The 20,749-nt window shown below is 39.4% G+C and overlaps 5 protein-coding genes across 6 annotated transcripts; 4 read left to right on the plus strand and 1 right to left on the minus strand.

The window, feature by feature from the left end:
- The first annotated feature begins 511 nt into the window (after nt 1-511).
- Nucleotides 512-4,651, plus strand: vig (vasa intronic gene). 2 transcript variants are annotated; one of them, XM_064359528.1, is made up of 7 exons: nt 512-891; nt 997-1,138; nt 2,300-2,485; nt 2,572-2,655; nt 2,705-2,785; nt 2,835-3,255; nt 3,310-4,651. In XM_064359528.1, the coding sequence occupies exons 1-7, from the start codon at nt 651-653 to the stop codon at nt 3,379-3,381; spliced, it is 1,227 nt and encodes a 408-aa protein (XP_064215598.1). In that variant the 5' UTR covers nt 512-650; the 3' UTR covers nt 3,382-4,651. The 2 variants fall into 2 exon arrangements, with proteins under 2 accessions (XP_064215598.1, XP_064215599.1); XM_064359529.1 differs by having other exon boundaries at nt 513-891; nt 2,584-2,655.
- A 466-nt stretch (nt 4,652-5,117) lies between these two features.
- On the plus strand, nt 5,118-10,031 carry LOC657537 (uncharacterized protein). Its single transcript, XM_008202135.3, has 7 exons — nt 5,118-5,525; nt 5,661-6,502; nt 7,683-8,150; nt 8,198-8,334; nt 8,383-8,665; nt 8,711-8,861; nt 8,910-10,031. The coding sequence occupies exons 1-7, from the start codon at nt 5,354-5,356 to the stop codon at nt 9,665-9,667; spliced, it is 2,811 nt and encodes a 936-aa protein (XP_008200357.1). The 5' UTR covers nt 5,118-5,353; the 3' UTR covers nt 9,668-10,031.
- Nucleotides 10,032-10,467: 436 nt separating this feature from the next.
- On the minus strand, nt 10,468-11,430 carry IntS12 (Integrator 12). The gene is made up of 3 exons (XM_964065.5): nt 11,135-11,430; nt 10,766-11,088; nt 10,468-10,717 (listed from the first exon to the last, which is right to left on the minus strand). Exons 1-3 carry the CDS (start codon nt 11,428-11,430, stop codon nt 10,536-10,538), a joined length of 801 nt encoding a protein of 266 aa, XP_969158.1. The 3' UTR covers nt 10,468-10,535.
- A 113-nt stretch (nt 11,431-11,543) lies between these two features.
- Nucleotides 11,544-15,781, plus strand: sstn (stepping stone). The gene is made up of 10 exons (XM_008202136.3): nt 11,544-11,685; nt 11,733-11,884; nt 12,049-12,270; nt 13,208-13,352; nt 13,397-13,640; nt 13,687-14,109; nt 14,154-14,292; nt 14,345-14,523; nt 14,719-15,171; nt 15,224-15,781. The coding sequence occupies exons 1-10, from the start codon at nt 11,667-11,669 to the stop codon at nt 15,384-15,386; spliced, it is 2,139 nt and encodes a 712-aa protein (XP_008200358.2). The 5' UTR covers nt 11,544-11,666; the 3' UTR covers nt 15,387-15,781.
- Nucleotides 15,782-17,662: 1,881 nt separating this feature from the next.
- Nucleotides 17,663-19,867, plus strand: Efa1 (elongation factor 1-alpha). Its single transcript, NM_001114363.1, has 3 exons — nt 17,663-17,772; nt 18,158-18,921; nt 19,083-19,867. The coding sequence occupies exons 2-3, from the start codon at nt 18,169-18,171 to the stop codon at nt 19,716-19,718; spliced, it is 1,389 nt and encodes a 462-aa protein (NP_001107835.1). The 5' UTR covers nt 17,663-17,772; nt 18,158-18,168; the 3' UTR covers nt 19,719-19,867.
- Nucleotides 19,868-20,749: the final 882 nt, after the last annotated feature.

A 20,749-nucleotide genomic window follows, 5' to 3' on the forward strand; every position in this document is an offset into this window, starting at 1 on the left:
TAATAATAATAATAATAATAATAATAATAATAATAATAATAATAATAATAATAATAATAATAATAATAATAATAATAATAATAATAATAATAATAATAATAATAATAATAATAATAATAATAATAATAATAATAATAATAATAATAATAATAATAATAATAATAATAATAATAATAATAATAATAATCTTTTTTGTAAACTTAAAACAAAAAATAAAATAAGCGAGATTATAGGTCGAGATAAGGCATTTTTTCATGGAATTATGTATTTTTTGGGATGTTTTATCGAGAATTAGCTTTAATAATAAATTTAGTTGGTATGGTTTTGCATGTTTTAGTTAACTTTTCGCGTAGTTTTGTGCCGTCGCTGCAAAAGTACCGTTTTGGTGTGTGGTTTGATCAAAATGGTGTGGTGTATGAGCGTGTTAGTGACGGTTAAGTTGCGTGCGTGTTCAAATTTGGCGCGTTGGGCGGGATTGGCGGTTTTTGTGTGTCCTGCGCAGAAGCGCCCGGATCGGCAGTTGCGCGGGCGAATCCTCGTGTAGCCGGCCATATTGCATTGAATGAGTGCGTGAAAACAGGGGGCTAAGTAGCCATAAACAAATCTTCCAACATCGTCTCGTTGCGAAGACATAATCCGTAAATTCTGCAATGGAGAATTCTTACGGAATCGGCGTCGCCAACAGGTACGCACTATTTTTGGATGATGAATCTGATCCATTAGAAACGCTCAACCTTAAAGAACAAGCAAAAGAATCGAAAAAGAAGACCAAAGTCGCCGAGAAGGAAAACAAGGGGAAGGTCGAACCGGCCAAGGGAAAGCCGGTGACCATCCAAAAAAAAACCAACAAAGAAAACACCATTCATAAAGTCCAGGAAAACAAACGCGAAGGTGAGTTATAGCCTCGAGACGGCCATTTCAGCTGCACATGTGATGCTAAATTTGAACCGAATTCTCCGGCAATTGCCGCTCTCACACTCATTTTCGTTCTTTTAGACGCTAAACCCAACCATCAAAGGTCAAACGTTGACGGCAAACCGGAACGCAACTTCAACAAATTCAATAACGAAAACCGAGAGGAACGCAATAACAGGAGAAACCGAGAAGAGAGGACTTTCAACGGACCCACCGAGAACCGGTAAGCTCTGCCCTTATGTAACAACCATAACCAGCCCCAAGGAGTTCCCGCTATCGCGAAGCGTGTGCACGTTTTCCTTCTATTATTATTTACCAGTATCTCGTTACATTGTAAAACGATCAGGAAGCTCTCGATGACAAAATAATCGCTCAGTGATATTTCAAGGCCGAATTAACCCAATTTCGCGTGTTGTTCTTGCACAAATATAACGGCTTGAGATAATCTTTTTTTGCGCTGATCCGTTCTTGACATTCTTTTCAAATATTCAATCGAGTTAAAATTGGATTTACAAGGTTAAATTTATGCAAATTAATGTCTTATCGTGGCGTTTTACGAAACGACTGTTTACTTAATGACGATACCTTACGTAATTTTACTTTTCCAACCTAATTGTATCGACCAGAAATCTTAAAATTGTCCATGCAAATACGATGAGACAGGGCTGCATGCGATGATTTAATCAAGTTTTGATTGCGGACAATTCCGCGTCTTGATTACATAAATAGAACGTTCAGTGTTTACATGCTGGCGATATCAATTGATTAGCAGATATCGCGCTACAATTTTGCCAAATTTTACTGCATGCACACCCAAATTCCAGTCAAATTTTTAACTGTGGTCACTGACGAAATTCCAAAATGGTAATTAATTTAGTCCTCGAAATGTTTTCAAAAGCGGTAACCACGCTTTAGAGGGAAATAAATGCGATTTTACTTTGCACCAAGTGTAAATTTCAATAACTTTCTTTTAAAATAAATGCTTTCTCCCATCTCGAAAATTTTACTTTACAAATAGGCAACATTCAAGAAAACTTTTTTTTTGGTTTTCCTTTATCAAAACTAAACCTTGTGTAACTACGCAAAAGTCTGCATTTATTGAAGAATTTTTTGCAAAAATGAAGTTTTTAGCTTTATCCATAAGGACGATACGAGGACGCAAACGCAAAATTTATCCAGGTTTTTGTAAATTTTTCGGTAAAACGTCTTTTTGACTAGACATTTTTCAATACTCCACAGAACTTGTATCAAAAATACAAGCTTTTTCACAACATATTTGGCTCTCGTGCTCTTGAGATTCGTACCGATTTTTTTGTTGAAACTACACCGTTCGAAGGCGGTTGTCTGTTGGTAGATTTTTTTGATGGTGGGGTGGTTGTTGCAGAGAACGCGAGGAGAGGCCCCGACGAGAGAATAACGGCGAAAACTTCGAGAATCGTAATCGCGAGCGTGGCGAACGCGGTGGTAGGGCATTAGGTAACAAACCGGCGGGTCCTAGAGGCCCTAGACGGAATTTCGACGACAGACGCGGCAAACGAGAATTCGACAGGCAAAGCGGATCGGATAAGACGTGAGTATTGTGTAAAAAAGAACAATGAGATACGAAAATGTGTCGTCAATTTTTTGTCTCACTTTTGGCTATAATACTGAAAGCAGCCATGGTTACAGAGGAGTTAAACCAATCGACAAACGTGATGGAGCTGGTGCTCATAACTGGGGATCTCATAAGGATGTGATTGAGTGAGTTCGAAGTTTATTTTTTGACTTGTTGTGACTGTTTGTATTAAAGGGAAGCCGATAAGCCGAATGACGCTGATCAAAGTTGGAGCGAAAACGACCGACCTGAAACGAATGCCGCCCCCGAAACGAAGTATGTTTTTCGAGGGTTGAAACGTCGGTTTTTTCACGTTTTGTTGCAGGGAAGAAACGGAGAATGAGACCCCCGTCGAGGAAGAGCCGAAAGAGTTGACTTTGGACGAATGGAAGGCCCAACGCGCTGGTCGCGCCAAGCCGCAGTTTAATATTAGGAAGGCTGGAGAAGGAGTGGACCCGAGCCAGTGGAAGAAAATGTACGAATTACGAAAAAAAGAAAACGAATCTGAATCCGAAGACGAGGAATACGACGCTGCCGAATACCCCCAACGTGTTGGCCGACAGAAACATGTCCTAGATATTGACATCCAATTTAACGATACTAGACGTGGTGCCGGTCGTGGAAGAGGTCAAAGGTCTGGTCCGAGAGGAAATCGTCCGACTCAACGTGGTGGCACTGGCACTGGAACTGGAACTGGCGCAGCCCCCGCTGGGGAAAGACCCGAACGGCGTTATCGTGATGAACAGGTGGGTTCGAACCGGGCGTTTTTCTTCAATTTGATCGATTTCTCTCCATTGCAGGCTGATGAAAGAACAGAGAACCGTCGAGCACCCAAAGTTGATGACGAACGTGATTTTCCTTCGCTCGGTTAAAAGTCACTGTCAATTTTGTTTGTAATTGACGCCGTTTCACACTACAAAAACTGTACATTTAATAAAACATTTGAAATACTTTGTTACATTGGTACAAATTGTTCAATATCCGGAATTCTTTAGGTGGTTTTTGATTCATAATTCAGTGAAAACTGTGAACCCAAGAGGGTGATGGTTACTAGTCAGTGTTAAACTGCATTGTTAACTTTTTTATATGATTGTATTTGGCTGCTCACACTTGTCCTCTTAATATTGTGTAGTAACTTAATAAACAGTACCAGTCAATTGGTATTTCATTAATTGATTTTCAGATAGCTTTTCATCAGTTGTATAAGACTAAGCGGTTTACGTATGCTATTTGTAAGGAAAAATTCACGTGTTTGCTACATGTTTAACTGAATGTCCAAAACACTTGAATTTTCTTTCATCGTTTGTAAATTATTGTTTTTAAATGACTGACGTTTGCGATATAGAATACACCAGGGTTCTTAAAAGTACTTCAAAAAGGTTTTTTTTAAGAGTGGTAGGTTTTTTTAATTGTAGCGTTAATTTTCAATACTGGTGTTCCTTAATATTAGCTGTAAATATTGAGATACATGACCATACGATAAGTGTTTGTAAAATTGGTCGATCGAGAGGGTATGCATATGTACATTTCAGTAACGTCTTATTTTTAAAACACTATTTTTTACTTGAACCATTTTAGTGATTATTGTTAACACAGGATAAGGTTGTGTTTGCCGGCAAAATCTTATCTCTTGGTGCTAAAGGCTTACATCATACCCTTTTTTAGTAAGTGGCTTAATGCATTGTTTTTATGTGAAGTATAATTATTGTTTTAATATATTATTTCATTTGTCAACAACTGACCATTAGTGTATGCGTATTAATTGATTTTGTTGAGTTTTTCTAGGTTATTTAATTAGTCAAATTATCTAACATAATTTGCATTTTTTTGGTTTTGCGTAACAATAGTTCATGCTTCATTTCAAAAACATTAAAATAAGTTTGTTGCTATTTTTGCATTGTAAAGAAGTGACCCTTTAAGTTCTGTTAGTTTATAACATTTTTTCTTTTCAATATAAATTTGTAAAAATTGTAGTTGAGTCTCAATTGATTGAATCGTGGTTCAAAGACTTTGCATGGGATATCACAGAGTACTGAATACAGCGATTATTAAATTTGCACTAAAATAGCGACTGTATCATACAGATTAAATACAATCAGTGGTTTATATATAGAAATGCTAATAAAACTGTGTTTTATTGAACGGATTTGTTTTATTTCATCGCCAACGTATTTTTGCGTCAAAGTGAAAGTTCACGGGTTTTACGTATTACGTAAGCAGGGCTCAAATTGCAAAATTTGAATTTCGCGCCGAAAGTGGCTACGTGACTTTAGGCATGAATCTGTTTTTCCCAACAAATGATTTTCAGTCAAATATTGGAATTATTTAATTGGTGCAAAATGATTTTTTAAGTTGCGCCGACCAAAATTTTGAAGAAAACAATTATTTGGAACTCAAAAATAAACAAAAAAATTATTTAAATGGATAGGCCACGGGCGTATCTTGGATTGCGTTTTCGGGGTCTGGGATAGTTCCAACTTGGACGTGACTGCTCCAGAGAACTAATTAAGCTCGTGGCTAATTAAGTTAGGTCATTTGTGGCATGATCTGGGTTTAATTTCGTTAAAATCTTGCAAATTATCGTGGTGGGGGTGTGATACGCCACTGGTGTCAGAGAGAGACGGGTAGTGAGTTTATGCCCGGTTACGAGGAGCATGGCGGCAAGCGTGGAGGTTTTCTAGTTTTACACGTTTTTTGTACGTATTTTAAAAGTAATTATCGTTGATTTTGAAAAATTACTCGTGTTGTGTTACGGTTTTAGTGTAAGCGATAATTATGTGACTGTTTGTATATCCGATATACGCAAAAGTTTGTAAATAAACAGTAACCCGGGCTTTTACAATCATGGCGTCGAATGACGAATCTTCGAGTGACGATGAAAATAATAGATTTTTTAAAAAAGGGTCGGTTTCACGAACAGACGAGTGCATCACTTGTTGCAAAAATTTTGATAGAAGCGTCGAAAAGTGCTCTTGCGAAGTGTCCAACAACCTTAACCAAAATGGACAAGAAACAAGTAAGTGGCTGTCATTGCGATTTTGCCCCGAAAGGGGCTTCCAGTGCCTAAACTGGGGCGGAGTCCGGCCCCAAAGTGGCATTTCCTGCGAAAGTTTGACCCGAGACAGGGGGTAATTAGCTGTGTTTGTTTCAGAAACTTTGCCTGAAAATCCCCCAGTAACGTTAACAAACGGCCAAATCAAGTCGGATTTGCCGGAGAACAATCATCTTACTTCCAAGGAAAACTCTAGTGATAGTGATACAGTGACGAATCAAAAATCCAGTGAAGTGAGTTTGACGGAGTCAATCAAGCCTGAAACGTCCGATTTTTTACCACACTTCAAGGAAGAGAACGGTGTGACTGAAGTTAACCAAAACTCGTTTGATAGTGACGATAAGTCAGTTTCTGAAAACGGCTGTGATCAAAGTTGCAATATTGGTGCTGTGAATCTTACCATAGACACTAATAACGGTTCTCTAAATCAGGAAACTTCAAAAACCAGTGGCCTTCAGATAAATTCAAATGTTAATAATAACGATATATTAAACGACTTAAATTTAACAAATGACAGCAATAAATTCAAACCAAAGAGCCCTTGTACCCCCGTCAAGACCGAACTACCAGCCATTGAAGAACAACATTTCACAAGCCAAGTCAATTGTTCGCCAAGAAATGCACGCACGAGATCCGTCGAAACGGCCACTCTTCCCAAAAAGACCGCCAAAAAACGCGCCCTCTCGGCCGACGCCGACCACAGGGGCGTCAAGCTGCGGAGGCTCGACTTCAACAAGGCCAAACCAAGCGCCACACCGACCAAAAACGAACACAAGGACGACAGAAGCAAGTCCAGAAGACACGAAAGTACAAAAAAGCACGACAAGAGAAGAAGCAGCTCTTCCAGGAGGAAGACCGTCGGCACCCAGACGAGGCCGCGCGATCTGGCCGTCGAGCCCTCCCTGATGACCAACGGCAACTACAGCCACCCCCCGGCCGATGTGAGTTACCAGTGTTCATAATTTATAATTCCCTCCAAAAATATATTGTTTGCAACAATTTTAAAGGCGAGACAAGACGAAAAATATTTTGAAAGGCTGAAGATCATTTATTTCGGGATACTTTAGACAAACTAGCTTGAAAAAAATTACAAAATTTGAAACCCATATTCTATTTTTAGTCATAATAATACTGCCCTGCTAAACAAAAACGTCGAATTTTTTGAATTATGTTATTTTATTATATTTTCTATCGCACCTGCTACTGGTATTATTAGTCTTAAGTACACTATTACAAATAAAATACCAAAAATCCCCACCGATCCTACGTGTGCTAAAAAATATCCAAAGTCAAAAGGTATGGGTTTTTTGCATTTTTCTCTTAAACGGTATGTCTTATCATGAAATGTTGTAGATTATACAATTATCTATAAAAATTGTTCGTATATTTTTTTCTTACGAATCACCATTCCTGAGATATCAACACAGAAAACACAAATATGCAGACCTACGCAGCCTATATGCATGATTGGAATATAAGCCGAATAACATTTCTGCGAATATTTCACGATTATTGTGATTTGGTTTCATCATAAAAAGTGATTTTGTAAAATGAGCTACCCTGGATATCTCAGGAAACAAACAATAGCATATTATTATACGAGTTTTATAAGACGTTCTATTGTGGCACGAATGGCTTTGGAGCACGACGAAGGAGTACTCCAATAGAATTAGAGTAACAATTAAGTCTTATAAAACGAGTGTAATACAAAAAGTTATAAAATCCTGACAGAGATCAATTTTTATTTACAGTAGGACACTACTTTGAAATTACTAAGCAAAAAAACAAAAAAATTGAGTTCTTTATTAGTTTTGTCGTTTATAATGTAATTTGACAAAAAATGGAGATACGACATTCTTGTTCAAAAACGGGGGAACTAATGTCGACAAGACCTCAAATTAATTAGTGTCAGAAAGCCACTTTATGCAAATTCTTTTGCCTGTAATTTAAAAGACGAGACCGTAATATTGGAAATGAATGAATAGCCTTTGTTTGCGGAAGCGATGGTGTAATTTCATCCTTTGAAGTACGTTGCGATAAAAGGGAGTAAATAAAAAACAAAGAAATCCTAGCCATGTTTATTTATTTACAGTTTTCACTTTCATTGTTGCTTATTTTTAGACGAACTTGAAGTACCGCCGTTTCTACCACATCGAGACGCATTCGAACGGAGGGGCCAAAATTTTGCGAATGTACGACGACGAAATCAAGCATTTGCGTCAAGAGGAGCAAGTGGAGTTGGCCCAGGAGTTTTTTACTCTCGCTTTTAAGGAAAATTCGGACGGTCATGCTGTGTTTGTTATCGCTGTGGTCCACGGTTCGGCTCGGTATCTCCCCGATATTTTGGAATACATGGCCGAGAAATACCCGAATTTGACTGTGAAGAACGGCCTTTTGAACAAAAGTTCCGACATCGAAACGACCACTTTTTCGGAGTATAACAAGAATGTTATCAAGCATTACGAAAGTGGGACGGTTCGATACGGTCCTTTGCACCAGATAAGTATCGTTGGGACGGCCCATGAAGAAGTGGGGGGCTATTTCCCCGACTTGTTGGACATGCTAGAAGCGAACCATTTTTTAAAACTTGTAAGTCGGTTTAATTTTTTAGTATTCTGGTTTGATTGAGTTTGTAGACAATGCCTTGGGGCCGACTGTCGATTTGTCGCGACATGAAACGAACCGAGTCGAACGATGGCCCAATTGTCTGGTGCAGACCAGGCGAACAGTTAGTACCAACAGCTGATTCAAGAACACCATTAAAAAGAAAACGGTAATTGAACAAAAAATGTCTAGGGCAAAAAATTAATTTTTGATTTAGGACTGGCATAAACGAACTTAAAAATCTCCAGTACTTACCGCGCATGTCTGAAGCGCGAGAACACTTGTTTGAGGACCGCACCAAAGCCCACGCTGACCACGTTGGCGCTGGATTGGACCGCAAAACCACTGCGGCGGTGGGCATCCTTAAAGCAATACACGGGGGGCAAAATGAAGGACCAATCAATCGAATTACTAAAGACGTTGTGGCTTTTTCCGCCAAATATTTCGATATTCTCGCGGAAAAACTGCAACTGGATTTGCACGAACCGCCGATTTCACAGGTAAAACCAACGTTCCCGTAACATTTTCCTCATTTTTCGCTTCAGTGTGTTACTTGGATCGAAGATGCCAAACTCAACCAGTTAAGGAGAGAAGGTATCGAGTATGCTAGAGTGAATTTGTACGATAACGATATATACTTTTTGCCAAGAAATATCATACACCAGTTTCGGACCGTGACGGCGGTGACGAGCATAGGTAAGTAATCAACAAGCCAAGTTGTTGATTACTAATAATTTGTTTCAGCATGGCATGTGCGTCTCCAACAGTATTACCCCACTTGCGAAACCAAAAACTTCGACGAGAACGAAATAAACAACAAAGTCTTAATCAGGAACGACTCCTGCGAGTCGTCGAAAAACAACCACGTGAAGAACGTCCTCAAAGTGAAGCAAAAGCTCGACTTCGAGAAACAAGTAATCGAGACCGACCACAAATACAAATACAAGGACAAAAACCGCTCGAAGGACAAAATCCGGGACGAAAACAAGGAAAAGCGGGAGAAAGATCGCGACAAGCACAGCCACAAGTCGCGCGATAAGGACCGACACGAGCACAAAGACAAGAAATACGATAAAGACAAAGACCGCCACCACTACCACAACCACAAAGAACACAAGTCGAAAGACGAAAAGTCGCGTCACCACTCGCATAAAGACAAGTATAAGAGCAGTAGCGAGCATAAGAGTCGCCATAAAAGTAGTCACTCGCACCACAAAGATGCGAAGAAAGCCCCGAGTGAGAAAAATAATTGCATCAAAACCTCGGTCTCGAGTAGCACGAGCTCGCTCTCGAGCACGTCGGTGCCGAAAACACCGTCGACGCCCAACAGCAATGATAATACTCCCATGCAGAGGCTTCTGGGGGACAGTCTCACGTCGCCTTTGAAGCACAAGTCGGAGAAAAAGCCGCAGAAAATTATCAAACGTCCACGACTGTCACAATCAGCCGATGTCCTCGGCGATATTCTGAAAGACATGAACAAGTGCGACCCGCATATATAACAGTAACTTGTCATGTTGTGTATATAGTTGTAAATAGTCTGGCGTTAGCTGGGATGAAGTGTCATCCGCCTGAATTCTAAAGAGAGTTGGACGGCTTGTCCAAGTTTTACGAATCTCGCCTGTTTTAGCCAGGCTTTTGGTAATTTATTTATTTTGTTTCATCGTGTAGCGCGTACTAGAAATTATCGATCTCATTTATTGTGTTTTGCCATTACTAATGTATTCTAGTTAGGCCTTTTTAAATGTTTTATTTATGGTTCTAATTGTACATATGTATAGGTAGAGAAATATGTACAGATTTTTACGTAGTCAAGACCTTATAAGCGTTGCTGTAAAAATTCAAATATATAACAATGTTAGAGAAGTTTTAGTAATGACTAATATTTTTTCATATCACAGCAAAATTTTAGTATAATTTTAACTCTAAGGAAAATCTATTTTTTGTGTTAGCTTTACAATCGTATCAGTCAGACGAATTTAATTTAATTTAACGAATTTATTACGACACCTGTATCTAGTAGGTATAATCAAGTTCCTTCAAATTGTTGACTGAATTCGGGGGCAGATATTTTGATAGGGTCACGAGAGGTGTCTTGTATTCGCGATGTGATATCATTTATTTTTAGACAGGCTTAACTTTATATTCATATCGACACAGCGCCTATTTTCCTACCAAAACGTTGTATTATCATTTCTTACATTAAGGTTGTGGCATAATTACCCACTTGTAATTTAAACCTTTGCTTCGCATTGTTACATTCCATACAGTATTGTTTATATGAATAAAAATTTCCTGTCAATTAGAAAGAAATTGTCTGATTTTTATTAAACAGATACATGACATACAATTGGCTAACATCCCGTCACATTATCGTGTCACTCGAGTTAGGCGTTTCTCCTGTAGTTTAGCCGCCTTCTTCTTCATAATCTGAATTCTTTTATCGGCACTAATAATATTAATATTGGGCGTGATTGTGCGCGAAGTACTTGAACTAGACGTGGCCGGTTTGGACGACGTGCTTGAGGTCTTAGACGTAGTTGTTTTCGCATCTGGAAAAAATCATTGGCCCCCTTTCTGTCCAATAAAACATGACTTACATTTCTCACTTTTCGAGTCGGCGCCCGACTTGTACGACCCGCTGCTTGAATGCCGGTGCGAAGAGGTTGATTTTGAGGACGAAGTGGACGAGGAAGAGGACGAAGATGAGGAGGAGGAGACCTTAGTGTGGGTCGAAGAAGGGCTTGAAACTGCAGTGGTTGTCGCCAGTTTCATTTTCTTACTAGCGTCCTTGCAATTCTGGCAAACCCAGCTATCGAAAGAGTCCTGGTTTGTCACAATGGGCTTGTGACACTCCTGGTGGTAAAGCATGTGGCAGTCGGAGCACTCCAGGAGGCGGTTGCGGGCCCCCACGTCCATGCCACTGGAACAAAGCGTGAAAAACCGCAAAATAGCCACACAACACGTACTTGCACACGATGCACATCAAATCCTCCTTCAGTAAATCCAATTCTAGTTCCTTGTCCGAGCTTGAGCCGTTGCTCTCTTCGAGGGTGTTAATGAAGGGCTTGAACTCCGTCACCCGTCGTTGCTTGAACGACGTTGCAACGACGGAAGACAGGTCTTTGCTAACCCCAACCTTACTTTTGATCGCCTCTTCCAGATAGTATTGCAACGGGACCGTGTCACCCTTAACGAGGGCGTCACTTGAGTACAGATAATTCAAAGACTTGATAAACTGTGGGTCTATGTCGTTCAAAAACATTTTATCGTGTTTATCACACTTTTTAGCCTCCAAAAGTCATTGACACTTGTGACAGTCCGCCAGTGGTGCCACCACCATACCCCGTAGTTTCCCAGTTGTCTAATTTTTTCCTATCTAATTTTCGGTTCAATGTTGTGTATTGTAGACGTTAATTTATTTATTTTCAAAACGAAAATGTTACTCGTGACTGTGCCCTAAGTTAGGTACATGATGGCAGGCCGTTTTTGCGTCTACAGATGAGACCATGTAAAATGGGTATGTGCAGGTGTAATTGTGGTTGTGGAGCTTTAACTCGCTTTTAGAGGATGCTCTCAGCATTGATAGCAAGTTGATTAAGATGGGGGCCACCGGGAACCCGAACATAACTCGCCTCGCCACCCTGCAAGAGCGGAAGAAAACGATCGAGGAAAGTCTAGCCAAATGCAACCAGGAATTGAAACAAATATGCCTCCAGGTATTTCAATCATAGTGATAAGGCGAGATATGAACAAAGCAACCTGCGCCTACTTTTATGAGGCAGAGTGTTGTTGTTTACATGCTTGCAATATACAGCGGTGCTCCAAAAATGGCACTAAGCCATGACAGGTGGTGAAGTGTTTGTGTTTTGTTGATGTTTAGGAGGCCGACTTGACCGGGATAATCCCCACGGAAATGCCCCTGGAGCCTGGAGAGTCTCCGCCGTTGATTCGACGACGTGTTGGCACTGCGTATCAGTTACCTGAAAATTTAATCAAGTCGAGTAAAGATGAGTCGCTTAAAGACCTAGAGCTGCAAATACAGGTGCATGCTAATATGGCCGAGGCTGCACTAGGCCTAGCCAATGAGCAAAATATTAGCAAGGTATTGACGAAAAATTGATCCAAGGTATTTTAACCCAATGTAAATTAGTTCAACTCGGAATAAACGAGAATTCTATAATTACGACAAATTTTAAACTTTTCAAAAATCATAAGATTGTTAATTAAATGCGAAGTAAAATTACGCTTATTAATAATCATCAACATTTATTATTTACTCAGTTTTTTTAACTAAAATTTAAATTGCTTACTCTTTTTTTGACAAAAGTAACTACTATACCGGGTGTTTGAGTTTGGTATTCGCCTCACTGAACTTTTAGTTTTTTCAAAAAGTATACGTTATACATTTTAACAAAAAAAATAACAGCTATAGTTTTGACTAATATCATCGCAAAAGTAAATTGATGATCTCATTCAACATATATTTTGGTAATTTATTTAAATATTATATGGTTAAGAGTGGAGATTTTGAATAATTAGTTTTCGCTCTCAGTTTAGGAAAAAGATTAGTCACACAATCTTTTAATTATGCAAATATGCAGTACCTGCAGTAACTTCTTAAAAACAATCTTTGAGTTTACATATGGAACCTTTCTTTCTGCAATCGCTGTTTGCGTTTATGGATAAAACAGTGACGTATACATTCAACTTAATTGTAACTGAAACTATTTTCATGTTTAAGAAATAATATATTTAATTATGTTCTAATTTAGTCCTCATTATCTCGTCAATTATTATTATTAATTAATCAATTTTAAAATTAATTTCGTCTTGTAAAATTGTCTCTGCGGTTAAAATTGACATACTTAAGTAACTGTTTAAGTTTATAAAATAAATCTTTTTGTATATTGGAAACTATGGTAATCAATTTTTTGATAACTGACTGTAATTATAAGCATTTTACTTTGGCCGGAATACTTTGGACAAACAAGCTTTCCGCTCGAGAGGCGATTAAATTTGTAAATGCGTGCGGTTTTTAGACATTGCGTCGCCAACACATGGCCGAGTATCAGCAGCATAAAATACAGTTTACGGCGCTTCAGGAGAAATTATCGGCGTTGAAAGATAAAGCGCAACAAAATGAGTTACATAAACAGAAGAAAAAACCAAGACCGGCCGAACAAGGTTACGATTCGATCTGCAATATTGTTTCTGATTAATTATTTTAGATGACAACGTATCGTTGGGCACTAACATGAATGAACCTTTCGGCAAGTCTGACCTGAGACATAGTATGAGGTCTAACAAGTGTGACACTGATGTTGAACAAAGGTACCTGCTTTCAAACCCTAGAATGACTTACAAAAACGTTACTAACTCGTACATGGAGGGTTCGTTTACCCGGCAAGAGGAGAGCATCGCGCGTGGTTTATACGCTTTGAGCTTCAACGGATATAAAAACTACATCGAGCGGTAAATTAATAAAACAAATCGGCTTGAACCCATTTATTTCTTCCAGACAAGAAAGTCTAGCCAACAATCACATTGGCGGTTATAGCACTTTACAATACAGCCAACTCCAACACTCGCCCGTCAACTCGCACTACTCCCAGTCCTACCAGCCAAACCCACGACCAAATACTCTCTACAATTACCCCGTTAACCAGACTTTCCAAGTTCCTCAAGTCATCCAACATCACAGCCCCCAATCGACGCGATCGCAACACCGGCAGTCTAGTCCCAACCTCAACACAACAAAAATGTTCTACGCCCAAAACCCCGACTACAGATTGCACTCCGAAAACCCGCACCAAATACAGCCCCACCAGCAGTACGAACACATGACCCTGGGCTTGGGGGGCTACTGGAAGCGGCTAGACAGCGGCCAGACGGTTTGGTGCAACTCTAGCCCCACTGAATCCAACTGGCAAAGGGACAAGAGGTGATTGTTGTTTGAAATTAGCTTTGTTTTTATTCTTGACGCAGGTTTGGAAGCTTGGATCGCAGGAAAAACAAGAGGTTGCACAAGCGAGTCTCACCGTCGGTTAGTAGCAAGTCGGCGACGCTTGCCACTGTTCCGGTGTATGCTGAGCAGATGCGGACTCCGTCCATCAAATCGCCTCAAGTAGGCGCTCAGTTGTTTTATTTTTTGGTTGTTTAATTGTGTTGGGTTTTAGGTGATTAGTAGGAGGTCTCAGGATAATAGGCAGCTAGTTAGAACCCAATCACTTGGTAGTGTAGGGGGCCAAACTGTTGACAGTGTCTGGCCGAGTGATGATAACTCATCTTGTGAAAGTGATAATCGTAGTATTAATGAAGCGGGGCAAAACGCCCGGAAGCAGAAGCAAAAAGAATGGTAAATAATCCGAAAAATTATTTGAAAAATCGCCACAGGTGGTATTATTTTACTTCTTTTTCAAACGTCTCACCACGTTTTTACGCAATTATTTGTTTATTTTTTCTCTAAAAGCTCCGTTTTTTCACGATATGGTGCTAAATTTGGCGAATAGGTATTTATATATTATTTATTTACATTGTGTTGTTGTTGTAGGATGGAGACGTTCCTCGACGGCCCGGTCTCCCCTACACACTCCGTTATCTCGCGTTCACAATCAGCGTTACCTTCGGTGTTATCACCCGAAGAGAAGTACATCGTGAGCCCCCCTCAACCCATCCCGCCTCCACAAACCCCTAAACCGCCCCTGGAAATTCCAGCCGAATCAAATCCGTCCCCGCGTATACCTGAAACAAATATAGAATTATTTAATAACAATATTCCCAAAAACTGTACTATCGTCCAAGCCGGTCATTACAAGCCGTACCATGAGGAAACCAAGCCGTTTGAAATGTCCGACTATTACAAATACTCGGCAAAGTTCAAAAAGTCGCCCCAGAAGCAGCAGGAAGACACTTTGAAAAAGTCGCAAGGCGGGGCCTCGTTTCAGAAGAATTTAAACGAAGCGTTTGATAAGCCGGTGAAAAACCACAACTTCAGCCCGGGATCGTGAGTGGTTCACTGAATATTTAATTTAGCAGTGGTTTATTGTGAATTTCAGGCCGCGTTTGGACAATTCGGTCAATTCGAGCTTCGATCTCAGCCAGAATGTTGCCGAACGGTTCTCCGACGAAATGAACGCCTGGTACAAAAGTCAGAACTTACAAATTGAAAATAACGGGAGTGGAACTTCCAAGGGGAAATCCACCGCGACGCTTGTATGACTTGTTGAAAGACTTATTTATATTGCAATAAGTATGTTTTATTTCCTAATTTTAATTGTTTAAATGTTAACATTCGTGTGCCTTTTATACTCCAGAAATTATATTTTGATAATCTGAATTTCGGAAAGTGCCTTGTTTTAATTGAGCGACAATACATTGATCTCAGTCAAAAACAATACTGTGAAAGTAGTTAAGTAGGAACTTAACCGATGCGTGCTTTAAGCATTTTGTACTATTTTAGATTTTTAAAGGTAAAACGGATAATTAGCTCAGTTCTAGGTTTATCGCCCGGCAATATTTGGTTTTCAGAAATGAACCAAAGTCTCGTACCTTGTTAGGTTCGTGTTTGTATTTAAACTTATTTTCTATGTTTTAATAAAGACGATTTTATTTTACCACTTGTTTCATTTACCCCAAAATAAAAATTGATATCTGAGAATTATTTCTTGCGCCAGCACTGTGTAAACAACTTTTTGCGCAAAAACTCCTTTATTTCCATTTATGGATTCCCGGGAATTGTGTGGGGAAGCTCGATTCAAACGCGTGGCACTGGAAAATATTTGTTTGGCGTACACAATGTTTTCATCGATTTATTAACAAACAGCAATACAATAACTGCGCAAATAAGTAATTTGTTAAACGTAAAAAGAATTAATTTCATTAATTTGTAATACACGAATTTTAATTCAATTACACGATGGTTGAAAAATGTTATGCAATAATAATGAATCAACTTAAATAATACGCTGACATTTAATGGCCGTAAAAGTAATTATGAAAAGGTTTGCAGATTCCAGACGCTTGTAAATGCCGACAAAACAGAACTTCTTTGCATGTTTACGAAAGTAATTAATCGGACATTATTTTTCAAAGAAGTTTTGTTTTTTATTGTTATCTAAGGAATGGACGGTGCACGTTACATTACACATTCCCATTAAACAAGAATAATACCAAGATGATAAACGTGTGAAAAAGCCTCAGTTTTGCTCCTTTATCTTTACTCAAGTTTTAAGACAATATGGGAATTTTTGCCACAATTTCGTAACCAAATATTTTGTCCGCATTAATATTTTTCAGCTTTTTTTTTTAATAAGTTCTAGTGTCCATCAGATGAAAGACCTATTAATTTGAAGTAATTCGCCTTCCAAGTTATAATCAAAATCTTTTATGTAAATTTGAATCGACTTTGAGCATTTTTCATTCCTCCCGTGTCCATACTGGCAAGGAGCCCAAAATTTTATCATTTTATTTTCTTTTATTATTTCCTTGAAGAAAAAAAAATAAATCTTTTCCTAACATTTTGCGTCGCTTGAAATTTCTTAGGCTTCTGCTATAACACGCCACTGGCGAATAATTGTCAAATAGTAAAAATAATGAAGCCTAAATAAAAACTAGTCGTATTTTAAAAATAAATTCAAAATAACGTCTACATAGAGACATTTTAAAACCGTGCTTGATGGACTTTGTTATACCGGAGGAAATGACCATTAATCCGACCCTGGATTTTAATAAAATAGCGCATATTGGTTAGAAAAATGTGAATTAATTAAACATTAAGGCGTATTCAAATTTAATTAAATATTAATCCACATTTTTTGCGTAAATTATCATCAATTACATGTAACTAGAAAAACTCTTATCTACTTCAAATAATTGTTTTTTATTATTGCAACACATTTAGACATAATTCATAAATTTTCGACACTCCACAAAGCAACTCTTGACTTACGAGATAAGAAAAGAGAGATTTTGCATAGACTGTATATAATTGTTGTATGAATAATTTTCAAAAGTCGCTATTTAAATTTGTTATATGACGAATTGTACACTATCCAAAAAAAAATCTCTTGAACAGTTTTATAAAAAAAATCAGTCATTTATTTATTTAAGTATATAAAACAAAAACATAGTATGGTACATAAAAAAGTAACAGTGTTACAGTGGCAATGTTTATAAAACGCTTTTTACTTTCATGCCCACACACTAAAACATTTTACAAATCTTACATTAATTGACTTAATGTAAGCTGTGAATATTTTATAATTAATTATGAACTGGTAACAATAAATCAGTTTCTTTGTCATGTCTGAATTATGCAAAACACCTCGTTGATGCCCTTTGCCTGTAACCCCGAAAATCGGCCAAATTACCATGAAAGCAGCTCTTCGCGCCCAAAATCAAAACAGTCATTCGTCGATTTGCGCAGTCCTTCCGCCCCGTCACCGTCCGTAGTGCGTGGGGGGGAAAGAAAAGAGCGCAACTTGTGGGCCTCTTCCTTTTTGACTTGCTCGTCGTTCGGTGTGGTCGCCGCTTCGTTAAGTTGTAAATTTAGTGTTCCTATTTGTTAGGTATTTTGTTAACTGTTGCATTTATTTCATTCCAAACGGTAAGTACCCTCCACTGTAATTATTTCCGCGCGAATTTCGGCCCGATTTAGAAAATCTGAGCGGAATTTTTCCGAAAAACAGCGCACCACCACGTGTACAGATAGATGCATTCCGGTCATGTCCGCCATATGCTGAAACTCAATTTAACGCAATTGCGGCGTCTTTTACGGAATTACAGCGGGCCTGAAGCCAGATTCGGGCCCCTTTTGGGGTTTCCGCGGCTTTTGCGCCGGAAATTGCGTATTTGTGCGGAATTGAGAGTCATGCCGTGTCGGTCAACCTGTTGGATACGGCGGTCATGTTGCAAATTGCAACACGTGAATTAATTACGAGTTTAACGGATTTTGGGTGCCAGCACGTGTTGCTAATGGGGTGGTTTTGCAGGTTGGAGCAAGATGGGTAAAGAAAAGACTCATATCAACATCGTCGTTATCGGCCACGTAGATTCTGGTAAATCTACCACCACTGGTCACTTGATCTACAAATGCGGTGGCATCGATAAGCGTACGATCGAAAAGTTCGAGAAGGAGGCCCAGGAGATGGGCAAGGGTTCGTTCAAATACGCCTGGGTTTTGGACAAGCTCAAAGCCGAGCGTGAACGTGGTATCACCATCGATATCGCGCTGTGGAAATTCGAAACTTCCAAATACTACGTTACTATCATTGACGCTCCCGGCCACAGAGATTTCATCAAGAACATGATCACGGGGACGTCTCAGGCCGATTGCGCCGTTTTGATCGTGGCCGCAGGTACCGGTGAGTTCGAAGCCGGCATCTCCAAGAACGGACAGACCCGCGAACACGCCCTTCTGGCCTTCACTCTGGGAGTCAAACAACTGATCGTTGGTGTGAACAAGATGGACTCCACTGAACCACCATACAGCGAAGCTAGATACGAAGAAATCAAAAAGGAAGTGTCTTCCTACATCAAGAAGATCGGCTACAACCCAGCCGCTGTTGCCTTCGTACCCATCTCCGGGTGGCACGGGGACAACATGTTGGAACCCTCCACCAAAATGCCCTGGTTCAAGGGGTGGAACATCGAACGCAAGGAGGGCAAAGCTGAGGGCAAATGCTTGATCGAGGCCCTTGATGCCATCCTCCCGCCCACGCGCCCCACCGACAAGCCCCTCCGTCTTCCGCTCCAGGTGCGTACGCCCCCTTGCCCCAAACCCCCAGTCACTCCATGATGTTACCAAAAAAACATGACTACTATGAGTGTGTTATAAGGCTTAATCTTTGCTGAAATAACCCAACCGTTCCTTCAAATCATTACCAATTGACAGTTTTTACAATAAAAAATTTACAGGACGTGTACAAGATCGGCGGTATTGGAACAGTACCAGTCGGTCGTGTCGAAACCGGAGTCTTGAAACCCGGAATGGTGGTCGTGTTCGCGCCCGCTAACATCACGACTGAAGTCAAGTCCGTCGAAATGCACCACGAGGCGCTCCCGGAGGCCGTGCCCGGCGACAACGTCGGCTTCAACGTGAAGAACGTGTCCGTGAAGGAGTTGCGTCGTGGGTACGTGGCCGGCGACTCGAAGGCCAGCCCCCCGAAAGGCGCGGCTGACTTCTTGGCGCAAGTTATCGTGTTGAACCACCCTGGACAAATTTCGAACGGTTACACCCCCGTTCTTGACTGTCACACCGCTCACATCGCGTGCAAGTTCGCCGAAATCAAAGAAAAGGTCGACCGTCGTTCAGGAAAGACCACTGAAGAGAATCCCAAAGCTATCAAGTCTGGAGACGCTGCTATTGTCACTTTGGTACCGTCGAAACCAATGTGCGTCGAATCATTCCAGGAGTTCCCGCCATTGGGACGTTTCGCCGTACGTGATATGAGGCAAACCGTTGCCGTAGGTGTCATCAAGAGTGTCAACTTCAAGGATGCTGGTGCTGGGAAAGTCACAAAGGCCGCAGAAAAAGCCGCCAAGAAGAAATGAGCTTAAACTCCGTTTATTCATTTTATAAGTTCAGTTTTCAATAAATTTGGAGTTTTAAAGATATTTTATTTTATAACTTGTGATTTTATAGAATAATTCCACAGTTTGACATTTCCATGTTTATTACTTACTAATAAATGATTTCGTAAATTCGAGTTTTATTATGCTAACAACTAAAACACATTTTAGATCCAAAGGAGAAGTTCGCATGGCCCTTTGTCTAAAATTGTGACGTGTGCTAAATTTCAGCTAAAAATTCACTTAACTCGCGATACTTTCACACAAGTTTCAGGACCGGACTTTCTTTCACTTTCTTTTTTTAATGTTTTACGTGCCACAGTAACAAAAATTCGTTATCATATATAAGTAAAAATTTTCCAAGCTTAAAGATACACTTGATTATTTTTAACCCCAACTCTAGCCTTTTTTGAACAATTTCTGCAATTGGATCCAACACAAAGAATTTTTTATCTTGCAGTCTCATTACACGCACAGCACAAAGTTTTCGGGAACAATTGATTTTGGACAACCCTCACGAAGTTCGTACTTGTCAGGGCCTCACTTGAATTAAATTCAATGTACCAATGATATATATACAGTCCGTGATGGTATTTCATCGCTAAAATTTGCATCAAGTTCACCCATGCACTCTTGAAATAAGAGAATTGAAAAAAAATATCGCTTAAAACGGTTCACCAGTTATTACAATTTTTATCCGAGATATATTTTTAAAATCACCTGTAAATCACAGGAATAGCATCTTAATGCCAAAACATTTTAAAAAAATCGAATTTTACGATATGGCCGTTGATTTTTAGATATAAACAAGACGAACGTCTATTCCTTAAATATTAAAGACAACCTACGTAAATGTGATAGACAGGGGCCAGGTTACGGCTCTAAAACGAAAAATTAACTACTAGCTAATTAAATAATACGGTAGAGGTTGTATTTTAAATACCTACGGTTTTATCCAAAATTTCTGAATATGAATGATTAAAAAGCATTACAAGGACTTAATTACTCGCAGA

This window comes from Tribolium castaneum, chromosome 10 (genome assembly GCF_031307605.1).
Source record: "Tribolium castaneum strain GA2 chromosome 10, icTriCast1.1, whole genome shotgun sequence".
In the NCBI taxonomy this organism is placed as follows: domain Eukaryota; kingdom Metazoa; phylum Arthropoda; class Insecta; order Coleoptera; family Tenebrionidae; genus Tribolium; species Tribolium castaneum.